This window comes from Zootermopsis nevadensis, unplaced genomic scaffold (assembly GCF_977971745.1).
Source record: "Zootermopsis nevadensis isolate Lab colony 2312 unplaced genomic scaffold, Znev_1.0 Znev_ptg000017l, whole genome shotgun sequence".
Lineage (NCBI taxonomy): Eukaryota > Metazoa > Arthropoda > Insecta > Blattodea > Termopsidae > Zootermopsis > Zootermopsis nevadensis.
Window position 1 is genome coordinate 10392297 of NW_028259149.1, and position 13782 is coordinate 10406078.

Consider the following 13782-nt stretch of genomic DNA (forward strand, 5'->3'; position numbering starts at 1 on the left):
TTTTTTTAACTAATCTAAACAAAATGTGACCGAGCGACAGACCCTGTGTGTTTTTTGTGTGTTTCATTTTATGGTCTTTGTTGCATACAATATCTTAACAACCATGTATAAAGCACGAAGCTTTCGTCTCTTCGGCAATGCACATTAAGTTGTGAGATCACAGTGTTTAAATTATACAAACTCATTCTTTATTGTTGTTTTGCAACAAATAGCGATTTGTTTGTTTCATGTCATAACTGCAACTGCAGTAATGTATTTCTTTTCGTGCGAGGGCCAAGGTATAATAGGTGTGGATGTAGATGAATGTGCGCACTGGCATCTCCTGGAGATAGACCGAACTAATCCATTGAACGCGCGGAAACGCAAGGGGTGATGGAGTTGTATGGCCGGTATCATCAGGGGGAGGATTTTGTGTTCGTGCAGTTTCTTTCCAACGTTCTTCCAGTGCAGTCAGGATTGTGGTCGTGTGGTTTGGCGTTTAGTTTGTGGAGTGACGCGTTTCGTATCGACCACAAAGAGTTGTTTTTGTGTGCGTGTGAAACATCGGATAATGGACCATTTTTCTAGCTGAATCGAATTGTTTTGAAACACTTCGCCTGCAAGATGCCTTCCTCTGAACGTGACAGACAGAAATATTCGGAGGTACCTGAGAAAGATGGGGCTGGACAGAACGTCGTTAAATCTGGCGACGATGAGATCTGCCTTAAGGCGAAGATGAGTCTTTTGAACGGTATCACCGTGATTGTTGGCAGTATTATTGGGTCAGGAATATTCGTGTCGCCAACCGGTGTTCTGCTGAATACGGGCTCCGTGAATCTGTCCCTCATCGTCTGGGTCGTCTCGGGCGTGTTTTCCATGGTAAAGCAAATAACCATCCACACTTTTTTTTTTACAGTTTTTCCTAAATTAAATTATAACCTTAAATTCGTGGAACATTCTCATACGATATTTCATTACCGTTGCTTTAAATCATGATCTGTATCACCACTTTACACGTAGAATATATTAGACTATTTATTATTATAAGTTTCATGACTTTAAAAACTACATTGTTTAATGTCTGTCCTGTTTATTTTAAACCCCCCACTTTCTTTAATGTTTTAATATTATTACTAATATTTGACTGTATAAGCATTTTATTGATTTGTACTTCTGACACCATTACTTTATGAACTGCAAATAATTGACTATTCCATGGTGCAAGGACTTCGTTCAACAGCTGATGGTTGTTCAGTCGGTGAAGACATTTCTTGCATTGATGTAGTCTAATCGGAAGTTTCATTACCGCCACTGTATCGTATCCTGAGCCAGCTGAATCCAGATCACATCATGTTTATTTAAGATCCATTTTAATGTTATCCACCCTTCTACGTCTAGGATTCTGAAGTAATTTATTTCAGATTTTTCAACGAAAATTTTGTTTATGTTTCTCACTTCTCATTTTCCTTGATTTTAGTACGAATTTGAAGTTACGTCCTCTCTCTTTGGTTCAAGTATTGTACTTCGCCTTTTTCCTTTCTTTCACAGAGACTAGATTTGGGTTTGCAAATGGCTCAAGACACTAGTGACGATAAAGCATTTGTTTATTCACGTTTTTTTTTGCAAATTATCAAATTTATCTGATTCGTCATGATAATTTGGCTTTTGAGGTCCTGTCACCTGGAGTCAGAAGACGACGGGGTTGGATAAAGGATTCTAGAGTCAGGATGTAATTAAAGACCATTACCGACACATTAACTAATTGACTGACACCGCCCTTCCTGAGAGCCCTGAAGCCCCATTTTATTAAGCCTGGTTCACTGCCGCAGGTGGGCGCTTATTGCTATGCTGAGTTGGGCTGCATGATCTCCAAGAGCGGCGCTGACTACGCCTACATCATGGAGACGTTCGGCCCGTTCATGGCGTTCATTCGGCTGTGGATCGAATGCATGATCGTTCGACCGTGCTCGCAGGCCATTGTGGCCCTCACTTTCAGTGTGTACGTTCTTAAGCCGTTCTTCCCCGAATGTCAGCCTCCGGAGGAGCCAGTTCGCCTTCTAGCAGTCTGCTGCATCAGTGAGTACGGGCCGCTGTTTGTAAATCATTATTCTGAATATTTAATCACGCGTGTTTGCAGTCCATCGGGAATTCCGTTTCTTTGTTAAACACGCTTCTAGGACGAAACTTTCGCAATTACATTCCCTTTTTTGCCCCACTGAAAGGCAAAATATTTCTGTTTCGCCAGAATCACGTCATGCGAAATGTGTTTCTTGGAACAGTGTTCATTCCATATTCCTTGTGTTTCAGGGGCACAGAGCAACATGATAGTCCTTGAGACTTGCATTCAAAATATAAACGCGTTTTTAAAATTTTTAATCCTTTGAAGGCCTTTCACGTTTTGCCAAGTAAAACTATTTATTTGGCATCTTCGAATGTATTAAGTTTGCATCTGGTGGTAAACAATATTAATTTTAATGCATAGAACCATCGTTGTCTACAAAGCTGGCATTTTTACAGTTAAAACAATGCAAAGAGGCACGCATTCATTTTCGTTCTACCTTGCTGAGTAATGGTTGAAGTACGTTTTTTGTCAGTGAGATTTATATTTTGTGGCACATGCCAATTTATTTTTACAGCGAACAGTTATTAAGAAGACCGCTAAGTTATGTTTTATCTTGCTGTGAAATGGAAGGTAATTTGAACTGAAACTAACGACTTTCAACTGCTAGAGAACAGGACTTTGTGCTTTGTAAGTTTATGGTGTACAGAAAGAAAGAAGGTGCCATGATGTTCTGTTTTACCCGTACTTTGAGCTGATAATGGGAAACGTTACACTTTGTTTTCATAGCAAGAACACAGCGTATCAAACTGCTTTTATGGGTGTTGTTCATTGCTTCGGTAAATGTAGTTCCAATTAGAAAGGAAGAATAAAACTACCTCAAAATTGTTTGATCTTGACTGGGAGGTTGGACGCAGGGCGTTACCTCCGTGCATTCTGTCAGGATTCTCGCCTTTGAGGTAACGTTTAACTCGTCATTTAATCGAGAACTTTATTCTCGAAATTGTAGTGACCGACTAGCTTGCTAGTTGGATGACAGAGCTAAAGTTCTCTGTAAGGGAAGGCATTTTATTTGCCTCTACGCCACCAATACGTCCAGAAGCATCTTGTTGATACCAGGGGAATGTGGCCTGGTTTTGGAACTGATCACTCAAGTCAATTTAGTGCCTAGTTTATGCCTGGAGCTGTACGTCTGCACTTAGAGGTGATGAGTTCGTTAAATATTGTTAGTTATTTAGTTCCGATATTTTTCTTCCTGGTTAACCTAACGACATTTTAACAGCTAACTACACAGTCTATGGGAATGAAGTGGCATATCTGTGTGAGTGATCAGCTGGTGGAGCGACCAGAGTGACGTTAAGATTTTAGGAAATGACCGAATCTCAGATAATGCTGTTGTATTCGTTGCGAGCAAAATAATCCCGATGATAAAGTCACAATATTTGTCGTAATAGAGGTCATCACAGAAAACGAATAACAGTAAATAATATGAGACGCCTCCTGCGTCACCGATGACGCGACTTGGGTCCTGCAAGAGGGGACATTCTGCCGTATTTGGTGAGATAGGGCACACTGATTCTCTTTGCTGCCTTTCTGCCCTGACCAGTCATGTTAAATCATGTATCCTGTTCCTCTGCGCTTAATGGTGTAGTGGTTGGCTTTTGTATTTTGTAACCGAGAGGTTTCCTCTTCGAATCTGGACGCAGTAGAGTCAATATAGGCATTTAAGATTGCTGTCTTCTGGGTTGTTACGCCGTGTAGTATGGTAGATGTCCACCAACGTTTCAGAGGTCATATCAGGGCGATGACATCGCCCTGATGACGGAGGCAGTATGACCTCTGAAACGTTGATGGACATCTACCATACTACACGACGTAACAACCCAGAAGACAGAAATCTTCATATTCATCGCTGTGAAAACCTGAAATTCTACAATATAGGCATTCATTACCAAAAATCTAATCCCTTAGGGCAAATAACGAAGTTGTACCTTGGAATAGGCCACCACCACTTCCTCTGACATACCTCAGCTTTCCAATTTGTAATAGATAAAACATACTCCTCGTCCGAGACAGTCACGGATCAGCGGGCTAGAGAAAGTGCCGACTGCAGAAACAGTATTTTTAAATAAAAAAACGCAGCCATTTCCTGCAATGTAACGGGTTTCTGTTTTGAACGCGTTTCAAGCTCCTTGATTTCATTATTACTTCAGTATGTCATGATGATTTTGTGCCAGCTACTTTTCAGTTCATCCGACATATTTAACTACTGTATCTGTCCTTTGGTCTCTGCTGGTACTGTGAGGAAATCCCCAGTGTCGGCTGATCGAGGAAGTGGTGTTTGAGAAATAAGTTCTGGGAATGTTGATCCCACATCTGTATAAACAGGCTGACGTAAATTATAAATGAAAAATTATACAAATGGGTTAAGGGTCTCGCTGATAATTGTCAGATATGACTTCGAAGATTCGCACTGTCGCAATGTTTGTAATTTTTTAAAATTTAAGAAAACTTAACTCAAGTATTGATGACATAGAATTAAGAATTTTAAAGGCAGGCTAGACTCAGTGTGGCTTAACGTTTTTACTAAGTTCGTATAAAATTTGGTGAAAATCCGTCAGTGGATCATCGGGTATTAGCGACACGCACACTTTTCCTTAGAGAAGTGCCAACAGTTTGAGCCAGATGTGTGTCTGTGTAATTTACTCTGGCTCCAAAACACATTTGTCATATGTAAGCAGCTGTGGTGTGCAATTAGGCTAGACAAACAGACAATACCGGAGTGACGTCACGATTTGTGTGGAATTTTACCGCATTTGGCGGAACTAATTGCAATGCTGTTTCAACTACTCAGATTTTATTTCTTTATTAGGTTATTATTGTTAGTATTATTCCCGTCCCTTATGCGAAAGCCCAAAGATTATGATATAGAAATACGTAATTTTATCTATTGTTTTGTATGGCCATGAAACTTGGTCTCGCTCCCAAAGAGAAGAGCATAGATTGACGGTGTTTGAAAGCAAAGTGCTGAGGTGAATGCAACAGTAGGTCGGAGAAAATCACGCATCGAGGAGCTCTTAATCAACTATTATGAGGGTGATTAAATCAGGAAGGTTGGGATGAGCAGTCCATGTAGCACGCATGGAAGCGACGAGAAATGCGTATAAACGTTTAACTATAATATCTTAATACCAACGACCATTTAGGAATTCTGACTATACGTGGGAGGATAATATTAAAACGGAGCTTAGTGACGGGCTTGTGTGAACACAGTAACGAATCATCGGTTCCGTAAAAAGACGGGAAAGTCTTGTCTGTGTGGCAGTCATTTTCTGCAGGACTCTGCGGTTTAGTGTTTTTATAATTTGTTGAGTCAATATAATTCTTTATAGTTTTTACATAGAACTATTTTGCATGCGTTGTAATTCTGAGGTGATCGTAAATATGTTTATTGTCATTATTAAAACAGAAGGATAAAGACATCCGTGAGTAGTCGCACGGAAAATGGTAGGAGGCGGGAATACGTGCAATGAAAGTAAATTAAATAATTGCACGTCTCATTCTTGCTTGTTACTGGATCGATGTTGCAGCTCTCTGCACTTGCTGTCTACGGATACGGGAGAAATTCCCTGTTTTTACTGAATCCAAAGTTTCTTTGCTGTCATAGCAGAGATATGCCATTTAACCCCTTTTAAGTTTAAATCCAGTCCACACTTTGACAGTCTACTGCCTTAATATATATATTTTAATATCCTCCTATATGTATCTGTCTTCCAAGTAATATATTTTTACTGAACTGTGTCTCGTTCATTTCTTTACTACACTATTGTTAGGCAAAGAGTACAGTTTGGACACTCCTGAGCCACTTTAATATTATCCTCTCATCTGATGGTATTTGTCACATTCTAATTATCTGGACGCAGCACTGTGTGACCTCAGTGTTATCTTTGTGCAAAGGATCAATGGTTTTGTCGCGACAGTCCGAAACACGTGTTCCATCCGCGACTTCTTCTGCACAAAGTTTGTGAAATGAACTCACATTGGTGACGTGGTATCTGTATAAGCCCACACTTATTAGACCCAATGTATTTGGGGGTCTGCAATAAATTATCGACCTAATTTTATTTCAGTTTGCGTCCCTCAAGTCGAACTGATATTGGTTTTATCAGAAAACGTATCCAGGCAATACGTAAACTTTAGTTACTGGCTGTTGTTGGGCACTGAAACCAATTTGCTCTCTGACAGGCGATGTTCTTGCTAACGAAGGTTTATGGAAGTTGTGTAATTTAACCTCCAGCTTTTCTATCTCGATGCAGTTTAAGTAGCCGTAACCAAGTTTTAAACTCAAATCAACGTGTTGCAGTAGAGAATGTTAGAAATATGTTGTCCAATGGTGGGTTTTGGTCTTAGATATGTTGAAGCTTCGAGTTCTGAAACTCATGTGTCAGCTACGAACTAATGTCATGTTGGTTGCAGCTATTGCAGGTAGCTGTATCAGTTACAAGCGTCGTGGTACAAACTAGTCGTGTATGGACCGCAGTCTTAATACGTCATTAATTGTTTCATTATTACTATTTTCCTCACCTAGTTCTATTGATTAATCAAATCGAGAGGAAGAAGATGGGTGGGCCATGAAGAATGCACGGGAGAGACGAGAAATGCTTGAAAAAATTTTGGTCGGAGAAAATGGAAGGACCTAATCGCGAGACGGATACTATTAAAATTAAACTTTTTAAAATTAAGCGTGGAATGGATTTATTTTGCTCAGGACAGGGTTCGTTGGTGTGGTCTTGTGAACATGGCAGTGAAATTCTCAGTTTCATAAAATACGAATCTTTTTTTTTGCCAGATGAGGGACTAACAGCTTCTCTAGAAGGACTGTGTGCTACATGGAGTTTGTATTGTCATTGTCATCATAATCCTCTATTGTCACTACCACCAACACGCGTAGGGCTGTCTGTGTGTTCTTGGTGTAAATGTTGAAAAGATATTCACTAAATTGAAGGATCAAGGTTCTGGTGTGTAGGTAGGAACGAAAGTCTTTTACACGACCGGACTCTTGCGTCACTTGTCTGCCCACTGACATTTCCACTCGCTTACCAGGGGCAATGCCTTTGGCAGGTCGTGCAGACCAATGCCACCCGCACGTCGCGACGATTAATCGCGTTTTGCAGTGGCGCCAAATATTTTGTGCGTACCCATATTCTTATTCTTCGCTTTTGAAAATTTCATATTTTGCGAAACACTATCGCCAAATGAATTGTGTAACATGGTGAATAATGTTTACACCTCACAAAGCCAGTATTTTGGTGTTGCTGATTAACACCAGGTCTTCAGTGGCACGATGTTCATACAGAATCTTTAAAACCTGCCATCATATTCACGTGTGTGGACGGAAATACAGACAGACAAGTTTTACTTAGCGTCGAGGTACGCGTAGGTCCTCAACCCGAGTGTATCGATCCCACGTGTGACGTCACGGGAATGAGTTCCCAGCCTCCAGGAACTCAAATCATGCCCTGCCAAGTACATATTGATTTCTGCATCACGCAGTGTTTCTAGGCGACGCAAGCAAATACGTCAAAGCCGCCAGTTGGCGTCAAGAGACAGGAGATATCTTCTGTTGTTCTGTTCGGTCCATTGAATGTGTACACAGAAGATGTCTTTGCTCTTCACACATCAAACTGCAAGAGCAGTGGACGGGAACCTCTATTACGTACGCTCTTCACCAGATATTAACACAAATCGCGAGTCTCCTCGTTATGTAATATGAATGTCGAAAGGTTCAAATATCTTTGTAGGCACGCTCTTCTGTGTCGACAAGGACCGGGCCTGTGAGACCCATTCCGAGACTTAAAGATGATCTGACTATCTCTGTTCTGATCTTTCGACACCTCTTCTCCCTTTAGGCCTATAATGATACGCTCTCTTTATGCTCGTATTATCCATTCTCAGCTGATGGTCTCTCTCTCTATTAAATTTTATCTCTTCAGTGTCTTCCACGATGCCAATTTCCGAGAGTTGAGTTCTTATAGGTCTATTACTAATATTCTAATGTGATTTTTTCTTGAAAATCCCACCAGATGTCTAATAAATTAAATGTTCTCTGCATCCAATGTCCTCAGTATTGTGAATTTTGCTGTAATTGTATGAAGTATAAGGTTGCTTTTGGACACATTCTTTCGAAAATGTCTTCACCTGATTCCATTTATTTTATAAAAATTACCAATTTTATTATACCTTTTACCATCATAGTCTGACTATGCTGAACACTGGCCCTCACCCACCCAGGAGTAAGTGAAGCGCAATACAGATGCTAGGCATCCAAGAGCCTCTCCTTGCTCAAGACCGTCTGTGCGTGGTGAAGAGCCACATCCGACTAGAGGTGACCCTGTTATATAACAGAACACGGCGGATCTAGAGGAGTAAATCTCGATAAATAATCCCTTAGTTCAAAGTGTGGACAACCGTGCAGCTACTACCGAAGAATGGAAAGACAAAGATCTGAAGTACAGGTCGCCTAGGTACTCCAAGGGCTGAGGTTGGTTACGGCAACGAGGCAACTCAACGCAGGCCAACCATGGACACGCACAGCCAACAAGCCCAAGACTCACAAGAAAATCACTCAAGAAAAACAAGAGTGGCTTGGACAAGAGAAGAAATGAAGGAAGTAGTGTGGTGTCACATGTATTGTAAAATATTTTATAATACATGTGGCACTTGCTAAAAACAATATGGATCCCGGAAATAGCTCCTGCCCTATGTACCTTAGGGACAAGGTCTGTCTCAGGGTACATGGAAGTACATACCCCATAAAGTGGTGAATAGATGGGATATAATAATTATTATTATTTAACATCTAGTGGGTATCGGGGTGTGATGCTAACCACTCACCCCCATCTAGTGCCAAGACCAAGAATGTGAAGGAGCTATATCTCCACTCCCCCCAAACGACCAACACGGTTATTTAATAACTCCTTCCCTAACATTGGCATAGGTTTCCTGTCGGAAGTCGAGATCGTCACACCATAAATTCACCCGATTTTAAAAGGACTGTTTCCTGTGTGCTGTAGATCGTTATGTATCATTTAAGAACACTTGATCTTCAGCATACGACAGAGTCGAAACATCTATAATTCTTCCCTCAGACTAAGAGACGTGTTACTAGTAAAATTGTTAGTTAATCGAGATACAAACCATGAGACCTAACGGGTAATGGAAGTAAAGCTTCATGTATTTTTTTATCTCGCCACTATATGGTGGTGAATGGTCGGCTGCTCGTTCCGGCCGCTGTACCTCGTAGAAAAGAGGATGGGAATCTAGGTGGGTCCCAGATCTGGATTTTATTCAGTGGTGCAGTAACAGGCCCTGTCCCTGAAGCCCGTCATTGCCACCCAGAAGCGTTGCGCTGTTGCATTCTAACTGACCGTAATGTTTGATAAGCGTTGTGTGCCCGTCTGACCTACTTGCGGTATCAAACGACCTTGAATGTGATCTGCCCATTATTCTGTGGCTACTCTGATTTTGAAATATTCGAGTAATTTCGACAGTAAAATGGAACCTCCCGGTTTCATAAACGGCGAGAATTTACTGACTAGCTGAAGGACAAGGACTTTGCTCTTCGGAGGTTGATTGCCATTCGTTTCTAACGTCGGATATGGATCAAAGTGGTCATGGCTGACTTTAAAGCACTGCTCTGTAATATGTTTATTTCTGAAGAAAGGTCACACCAGTCTTGATAGTGTTGAGTGCAGAATCACTGGAATGCGAAGCGGGAATTCTAATCACTACACCGGAATTTTCTATAAACTTTATACTTTCTATGAAAGAGTTTGAAATAACGTGATATTCATGTGATCTCTTGCTCTGTGACTAATGCAGAGTTGGATGTCCCAGTAACATCACTCTTTCTTTATCGCTCCTTTATTGTTCATTTGTACGTTTAATCTCTGAAAGTATTGGATGATTTCAATGAAATTTGAAACTAGGTTTTGGTCAAACGTTATACGAATTTATAGTCCCCAGCGTTACAAATGTTATTATAAATTACTCCTTATGTGACGTATTTAAGTACACACGTCATTACGATCGACGTGATGTAGCTTTAACGAAATATGTGGATAATAGTCCGACTTTGCAAATTATAAGCACCAACGGATTCAATAAATGTCAATATCATTTGAAAATAACATAAGTATGTAACAAGTGTAATGCATGTGCAGTCTACTTGCATTGTTAACAGAATTCACGAGGGAAGGGGATATTTGAAGCTCCATAAAATAATCCAAGAATCAGTCATTAGACTATAATTTTTCCATCTGAAGTTATCCGCCTCCCAGTGTCTGCAAACTGTCTACTGCAAAGGGACCCAGAGTTGTATCAGTTCGTGCAGAGAATGTCTGAGCCGACTACGTAAGCCTACGTAGACTTAGCCCGGTGGTTACTATATGTACCATCTGATAACTTTTCTCTCGACTCACAGAGTACTGATATGTACTGTGTAAGCCGTTACACGATCACCAGCAACGCTGCTCGGTATCACAACTCAGAATACCACTAATGACATCTGATCGCCGTCGAAACCTGTCCTTTGCGCGCCACTCATAAAGTGGTACATGCTCTTTCTTCATGTGCTCTTCAGATAAGACTGGGTGCTGGCGAATCAACTTGATCTGACCTTTTCCGATTCGTAACTAAATTGTAATATTATGAACATTTGGTAAGAATCCGCTAATGGAGAATCATATCAAGACAAGAGTTCAGGACAACACAACACAGCGCCTGGGGTTTCCCGTTCGTCGGGCCCCTGCGACCAGCTGGCTTTAATAACACACGACAAGGACGAGGTTGACGTGGAGGAACGCCGACAGTTCTACCGAACGTTACCATCGGTTGTCCGACTGTCAGTCCACTCTGGACGGCGATGAAGAAAACTGTTTCTTTGCCTTGACATAATCCTGTTTCGCCGTTTCAGTTTTTGATCGGATGCAGACCAGACTTTACGCTGCATTGGTCTGTGTCCGCTTAACTGCAGAGATGTCGGAGCCAGAAGGTTATCGCAGCGCGTGGCTCGGTCGTCAAACCATTTCTTACTAATTGATACACCAGTAGTGCAAGTCACTTGTCATGCCAGAGAAATAAATTACTCTCGAGTCATTATGACCACAGAGGTTAGCCGAAAAAAAAATAACGAAAAACGAAGTCTTCTGTCTTATTTCTGTGGTCCAGTGGTACTGCATGCACTGGAATAGAACTGAACCGAAAAGATAAAATGAAAAATAAACAAACTTTAGCAATCCTGGCGAGCGTAAGCCTCAAATCGCTGGCTAACAGCATCTACCAGGCTGCGGCTGGCTAACGATGCGTGTTATCTGATCGGTTCTGCTGTGCTCCAGTGTATGGAGTACCACGGAGCCACAGAAATAAGACAGAAGACTTTGTTTTTCGTTTTTAAAGGCGTTATTCGGAATAACACGATTAACATGAACGTTCCACCTCTCAAAGTAGAGGAGTGGGAATTACGTATTTCTCGGAAAAGTGAACACTCGTTCGAATTCCGTTTCTTTTTCTCGTCTTGTGATGCTACAGTTGTGGGCTGATCCCCCACGCAAGGGTTTGGAAAATAAAGAGTTGGAGGAGTCAAGATGGATGTAGAAACATGATAACGCCAGGAAGAAGAAAATGACGAATGGGTACTACATGGAAAAGAGGAAAGAACAGGACACAAAAAAGAGTAAGACGATTCGTGGTTCTCTCTTATCAGGACCTGCCTTGTAAGCATATATTTTGTTTTAACATCTCTTGACTTTGCTTTGCTTCCCGCGACCTTCACGTAGTAAAGTGACGTCATCACCTAAAGCTCTCTCGCGCGCGCGCGCGCACACACACTTTCCCACCTCTCTCTCTCTCTCTCTCTCTCTCTCTCTCTCTCTCTCTCTCTTCCGCCACTTTATGTAAGTAAGCTCAAGAGGTCACGCGTTTGTTACTTTTTGTGTGTTACTTGCACGAAATGTTCAAGTGAACCAGCAATTGAGAGAGAGAGGTTCTGTCTGTTTCCTCACTCACCCAAGTGTTTTATCTCAGAAATGACTCTACTGATTTCGATGAAATTTAGTCATAGGGCAAAGCTATGCTAGGGGTTATCCGTCGAATCCCATTTCTGTTCATATCTGTTCACACTCTGCATGAAACTCAGTTCTCTCTTCACGCCACCAGGCAAACCTGGAGCCACTGACTACTGACCTCCGTTTTGAATGGATGGATCTATACCTTTTCGCCCTCTACACTTGTGGTGTTAGGTTCTCGTAAAATACCTCAAAATCGAATTATGACAGTTTTCACGAATACAGAATTTTGGTCTGTCAGCCCAATGGAAAATGACTACTTGGAAGTTAGCGAAAGAAGTGGAAGATGGTTCACGTAGAAATAGATTTTGAAGATGAAACGTGGCCCAGGATCGTGTCCAGTGGCGAATTTTGATGTTAGCAGTGTTGAACCTTCGTGTTCTGAAAAGTCCAGTAACTTCGTGGCCAGCTGAGTGACTGTCAGCATCTGAAGAAGACTGCACCACGAATCCTGTGTTTTTTGTTGGTTCGTGCGTCCTTCGCTGTAAGTCTCGCTTCTGGTGTTATTTGCTTCTCTGATGTTCGTGATGATAATTGACTAACATAGAATGAATGTATAAATGAATTGATGAATGGTAGTGGAATCGGCCGCTTGTGCCGAAGTCTGTTAGATTTGACGCAGAGAATTACAAGAGTCAATAAAGAAACGGATTAGAATCCCTCTTGGATTGCGGTTTTCCACCAGTAGATCCTTGTAAATAACCCAACTCCACAGAACACGTTTATTGATAATCTAATTAGCACTCAACTCGACAAGATATTTACGGCCTTTTATAACCCGGACGTTCATTACTGTGTTCACAAGACCCCGTCATTTGACTGCCCCAGGTTAATCCAGCCCATATGGCGACATCGTCCTTGATTTGAACACACTAATATTTTTTTATGAAAAGTACAAACTGTGAACTCTGATAAAATAAATGCTAATAAACGATTTAGAGAGAAATAGGTCTGCTATGAGCAGAATTATTTATTACATTCTGCATTGCTCTATGGAATTACCGAATGCGTTGAAACGTGGAGTGAGAAGGTCAGCAAGTTTTTTTTAACAATTCCGATATTCATTCGCGGAAAAATGTTATCAAGATTCAAGGTCATGTGAACAAGGAAATTACGCGGGCTACCGGGAGTTTTGTAGTATTCTGAAGACGTATTTATTTATGTTGAATATTATATCGTCTGTTCCTTTGTTTAGGAAATAAATGAAAATGTAGAGAAAAATAGGAAGAAAGACAAAAAGGGAGAGACAAGCAAAGAAAGAAAAATAACGAGAGAGAAAATACACAAAAATGAAGATATAAGTCGAAATAAATAAAACAGAAAGTAAGAGGAAAATATCAGTTGCATTTAATTTCAATGCGTGCAGAAGAGGTAATACAATAATGCAAATATCACTAGATGTCGGTAACTTACGCACTAAAGTAATCCCAGTTTCGCATTAAGGAGGCCTACGATTCACCTGACCACAACGTTTCGTGGTTTACCCTGTCTATCTGTAGTCAAAATAGTTAGTTAGGCTGCTTCTTTCTAAGCCCTCAGCTGTAACTGTTGTAGTCTAGGTGCGCGTACGGCCTGGGATCGAACACAGCCCCTGCAGTACTCTGCTGCAAGTTTAAGTAA

At 41.1% G+C, this 13782-nt stretch overlaps 1 protein-coding gene across 3 annotated transcripts in view; it reads left to right on the top strand.

Moving 5' to 3' along the window:
• The first annotated feature begins 349 nt into the window (after positions 1–349).
• LOC110833994 (Y+L amino acid transporter 2) overlaps positions 350–13782 on the top strand; it is a 30720-nt gene continuing 17287 nt past the window's right edge. For 2 of the 3 annotated variants that reach the window (XM_022072673.2, XM_087350399.1), the window contains exons 1-2: positions 350–858; positions 1809–2055. In XM_022072673.2, coding sequence (XP_021928365.1) covers positions 604–858; positions 1809–2055 — 502 coding nt within the window. In that variant the 5' untranslated portion in view covers positions 350–603. The remainder of the gene's footprint in view (positions 859–1808; positions 2056–13782) is intronic. The other variant, XM_022072674.2, reaches the window with a different exon arrangement.